The 5,379-nt window shown below is 33.0% G+C and overlaps 1 protein-coding gene across 1 annotated transcript; it reads left to right on the top strand.

Moving 5' to 3' along the window:
• The first annotated feature begins 313 nt into the window (after positions 1-313).
• On the top strand, positions 314-1,613 carry LOC115982125. Its single transcript, XM_031104643.1, has one exon. It carries the CDS (start codon positions 426-428, stop codon positions 1,455-1,457), a length of 1,032 nt encoding a protein of 343 aa, XP_030960503.1. The 5' UTR covers positions 314-425; the 3' UTR covers positions 1,458-1,613.
• The last annotated feature ends 3,766 nt before the right edge of the window (positions 1,614-5,379 follow it).

The raw sequence follows: 5,379 nt of genomic DNA on the forward strand, positions 1-5,379 counted from the left end.
TGGCACATATTTGATTATATTCCTTTCTAAGCTTTGGTTTTTTTAGAAGGAAAAAAATGTGACAATTTATGATTAATTTGAATATAAATTAGAATACTCAAAATTAATAAATAGATTTTATTTAAATAAGCCTTTTTTTAAATATATATATATATAAATAAAAAATAAAAATAAAAAAAGGAAAAAAACTTATTACAGACACTGCCCTCAAAAGCAATATCCGAAGAGGTCATGTACCCACCAACATTAATACAAAGCAAACCTGCCAGAATCTCTCTCTTAAAGTACTCCAAAACCCAAACTATCTCCTCAGACACATATAAGTCGATTAGCCAAGAACCACCTCTCTCTCTCTCTCTCTCTCTTTCTCTCTCTAAAGTCTGGCTGAATGTTTTGAGAAACAAACACAAGACTAATTAGACACCATGATTCCAGCATGTTTCAGCCAACCCAACACAGTCTCAAGCAACAACACCTCTAATCATCAAGTCCCTCAAAACCTCATAACTTGCATATACCAAACTCATCTCTGCAACTCACCAACATATCTCACACTCACTTGGTCCAAAACCCCCTCCTCTCACTCCCTCACCATTTACGCCACTGACTCTTTCTCCATCACCATCTCTCTCAGCCCATCAACTTTCTCATTCTTCAAATCTCGCCCAGGTTCCAAGTCCATCTACTTAACCCACCACCACTACCAAAGAATCAAGCTTTATTGGGACTTCACTCGGGCTGAGTTCACTCGCAACTCGGCCGAGCCCGACTCGGGATTCTATGTTGCCATCTCTTGCAATGCCAAGCTTGAGTTTTTTCTGGGTGATCTTCATGACGAGTTGACTCGGCGATCCGGGTTGGCCTTGACTCGCCAACTCAGTGAGCCAACTCTGTTGTCTAGGAGGGAGCACGTGTTTGGACGCAGGAATTATGTATCCCGGGCTCAATTCTTGGGGACCAAACATGAGATTGGAATTGAGTGCAGTGGGGGAGTGCTCAAAGTTAAAGTGGATGGTGAAATTAGGCTTGTTGTAAAAAGGTTGGCATGGAAATTTAGAGGGAATGAAAAAATTTACGTTGGTGGCATTGAAGTGGAATTTTTTTGGGACGTGTTTAATTGGGTCAATAATATTAGTACTAGTAATAGTAATAACAACAATAGTGGTACTAATGGTATTGGGCATGGTGTGTTTGTGTTTCAAGTTGGTGATGGTGGGGTGTGGCCAGAAATGGTAGGTCCAGAGAAGAGATTAATGAGGAAGAGCTTATCGGTTTCATCGGGGTCTGGTTCAACACCGTCGGCGACATGGTTGTCGCCGTCGCTGTCATGTTCAAGTGTGTTGCAATGGGCAGAGGAGAGCAGTGATGGAGGGAGAAGTTCATGTTCTTCATCCACTAGGTCAAGTGGGAGTAATGGGGGATTTTCTTTGTTGATGTATGCTTGGAGGAAGGATTAAATTTTGAATTTTGGCTGAAAAACAAAAGCAGGTGATTCAATTACCTTATATGAGACCAAAGAAACTAGGTTCCAATTTGGAGATCATTCTCTAATTATAGTTTTTCATTATTGCTCAATTGATTTATTTTGTGTAAATTCAACCTTTTTGTTTGATCCTTCATTTGCTCTTTTATTCTAGAGTTGAAGATTTTATCATTTTTCTTTTAGTTTTTGAAAAACATTAAAGAAAGGGGAACATTACTTAATTTGGCTTAATTTTGGATCTAGTTATTTATCTTATTTAATCTTTTCATTTTCCAAGAACCAACCAAGGGTTCTAGTTTGTTATTTTCATGTGTGTAAAGAGGGGCATGTTTTTGTTGAATTTATTTGTTAAACCCTTAGGAATTTAAAGATTTCTAAAAAATGGTTAAAGAAGACTATCATAAGAAATCCACAAAAGGAAATAATCATTTCATTCTTTTTGTAGAGAGTGAAATTTTTAGACAACTACAAATTGCTACATTATTCACGTAGTATTTTCAAAGCACCCAATTAAAAGATGTCACGTGCTATTTAGTGGGATCCATTGTCATTATTCAAAGAACAATAGAAATATTTCAAGTGATAATAAAAATTACAAAGACATACACAAGAGCCAATTTCATGATGACACTTGTTAATATTTTAATTTAAATGACATAAACAGACTAATTAAATGTTTCAATGTATTATTTTAAATTAAGACAATTCTTCTAATTAAATAATGTCATGTGTCTCTTGGGAACAAGACAAAAAGTTTCTCCATATAAATTATAACCATGTCATCAATGATAGCTAATCATGTATGATCACATTTTTCAAAATATTCTATAAATAGACCTCCTTCTTAGGGTCTATTTGGATACCGTCTATTGCTGAAAACTAAAAATATTGTAGCAAAATAATTTTTATATGTATGAATAGTACCGTAGGATCCAATTTTAATGAAAATTTTGCTGAAAAGAGTATTTGTGGGTCCCGTGAATAGTGCATAGAATCCACTAACAGAGACGCAAACGCGCAACGCAAGCTCAAAAATGCTATCCAAACTCCACCTTAGTCTTATTGGAATACATTTGGATGTCTTGAAACTCTACCGGAATCAAGCTCCAAAGTCTCCATAGAATTTCAAGAACTTCAGTTCTAAAATGAAGAACATTCGAAGGAAAACCACTTAAATTATTTGCTTAAATCTCAAAGTTCACTGAAATTAAGCTTAAAATTTTTTAGAAACTTCAAGAGACTACAAATTAGCAAAGATCTACAAGTTCAAGCTTCCAAAGTCTTGAAGAACTTCTATTACGATTTTCGAAGATGAAAAACATTTGGAGAACACTAGAAGAACAAAGAATTTCTAATAAGACAGACATAAATTCATCGAAATTCCATTTCTAAGATCTCTCAATCCATCTATCAATCAAATTGAAGGATATTTGGTGTTTGAATCAAGATTGTATTAGAATCAAATATTTTTATAACAAGATGAGATTGAATTAGACGATTATTATGTTGTATAGAATTTAATTCATGAATACAAAATATATTTGTGAAACTATTTCAATTATTTGATTTCCAAACTTGAAATTTAGTGTTTACAAATCTTCCTATTCCAAGTGGACATTTTGTTTTTTAATGCCCCCTTGAGTAGCAGAGCTAGGGATCTTCCCATGCTCAAGAGTGCAAAAATATTTATGAATGTCCCCTTGAGTAGCAAGTCAGGGATTTTCATATGCTCATGTGGACAAGTTTTTGTTCCTTTAGAGTTTTTTATAATCTTGTACCTTTTTTTTTTTTTTTGTTCCTTTTGAGTTTTCCATAATCTTGTACTTTTCTTGCAGTATTTCTTTAACAAGAGTTTTCTTTTTTCCTTTTTCCACAATTTTTCCTGATGTCTTTCTTTGAGGACTAATTTATTAGAGGTAAGCCAACCTTATTCATTTGCAAGATAAAAGATGATAAGAATGCGAAAATTACGACTCTGATCACTCATTCTCTGGTAATTGAGAGTTTTTCAAAGAAGTGGATCTACTATATACATCCTCCAAAACTGCCAAAGTGGTCACAAACGACTTTCCTGTATCAAAGTGATATTTCAGAGGCAACCATTCTTCTTAATTCACATCATACCGACATTGTTAAGTCACAGCTATACCCTTGCATAGGACGAAACATAATTGCCAAGCAAGCCAATTGGGGATCTTCTTTCAATGTTTTTTTTGAGAATCTGATCTTCTTTCAATGTGAATGAAGGAATTTCTTATATTTCATATTATTGGGAATGGTTGGAAGATGTACCTAATCCTTGCAAACCTATCCTCAATGCTTCTCATCGAGTCATATGTGAACAATGAAGCAAAAACAACATTATAAAGTTGAGAAGCATTGAGGAGATGTTTACAATGATTAGGTACATCTTTTCAACCATTCACAATAATATGGAATGAAAGAAATTCCTCCATTCACATTGAAAGAAGATCCTCAATTGGCTTGCTTGACAATTATGTTTTGTCCTAAGGAAGAATAGGACGATAACCCAATAATGTCTCTATGATGTGAATTAAGAAGAATGAGTGATCAGAATTGTAACTTTTGCATTCTTATCATCTTTTGTCTTGCGAAAAAAAAAAAAAAGTACAACACTACGGAAAATTCAAAGGGGGCAAAATTTTTTCCACTTGACTACTTGAGCATCCCTGACCTGCTACCCAAGCGGATATTCAAAAACATTTTTTTACTCTTGCGCATGGAAAGATCAAAGAGAAGCAAATTCCAAAAAATTAAGGCTTCATGTAAATGAAAAGTGTAGATTAGAAAATATTGTTAACCATAATTAATGACAACAATCATGATAGAGAATAATCCCACAATAGCATGGACGGCAACCAAGGGAGTCAATCTCGTACCGGAGACTATTTCGGTTTGGTTAGAGAAACAATATATTTCAGCATTGGTCAATATCGGAGTACTGTTTCGGAATTACCATTTAATGTAATAATAATAATTTTCTTTGATATGTTAAACAAATAATTTTAAATATATATATCATACTTCTTTACAAAACAAACTTTTACAATACCAATCTTAATCTTTTAGTAATTATTGTTTCTCAAAAAAAAAAAAAAAATCTTTTAGCAATTATTAAATCAATTAATATAGTTTCATTTTTTTTTAAAACCATTGGCTAATAAATTAGGCAACGAACCCAACATTCTTTGCTTTAAAAAAAAAAAAAATATATATATATATATATATATATATATTCCTATATCTAATTTCTCCTTCCCTCGTTTTTATCACCTTGAGTTAATTTTGTTTCATATTTTTTTTTAATGCTCCACAGGCATACATTTTTTTTCTTTCAATTAAGTTTTTAAGATTTTTTTTTTTTAATTTGAAATGATTTTTTTTTTCATTAAAAATGCTTAGATGGCTTTTTTTTTTTATGTTTAATTATATGATTTTGTATTATTATTATAGCCACGCGTGTGCCAACAATGTAAACTGTTTGCCACATAAACATTAATATTTCCATTAGTGAATTAACAGTAAGGACTAAAATTATTACAAGTTAAAAATAATAAAGGTTAAATTGACCACTATCAAAATATAGGGACCAAATTCACCATGGCCCTAAAATATGAGTAGCAAATGATATTTTCGCCCAAAACAAATCTAAAAGCTACTTATAATCTAATCTCCAATACCACTTAAGTGTCAAACCAGTAGATTGCGGCAGAAGAGAGAGTATGCTTTTGAAATTTAACTCCAGTTGTAGGGCTATCCAATCCCTTTTACAGCAAGAGATGGTGACCATAAGCCCTTAAGAAAAGAAAAGAAGTTCACTGCCTCTAAGAAAAGTCTAGAATTGGGCTCAACTGCTCAGGACTCAACCTATTGGG

Source organism: Quercus lobata, chromosome 3 (assembly GCF_001633185.2).
Source record: "Quercus lobata isolate SW786 chromosome 3, ValleyOak3.0 Primary Assembly, whole genome shotgun sequence".
Taxonomy (NCBI): Eukaryota; Viridiplantae; Streptophyta; class Magnoliopsida; order Fagales; family Fagaceae; genus Quercus; species Quercus lobata.

Excerpts from the sequence above, each read along its gene's own strand:
- LOC115982125 (XM_031104643.1), top strand. The coding sequence starts at position 426 with ATGATTCCAGCATGTTTCAGCCAACCCAACACAGTCTCAAGCAACAAC.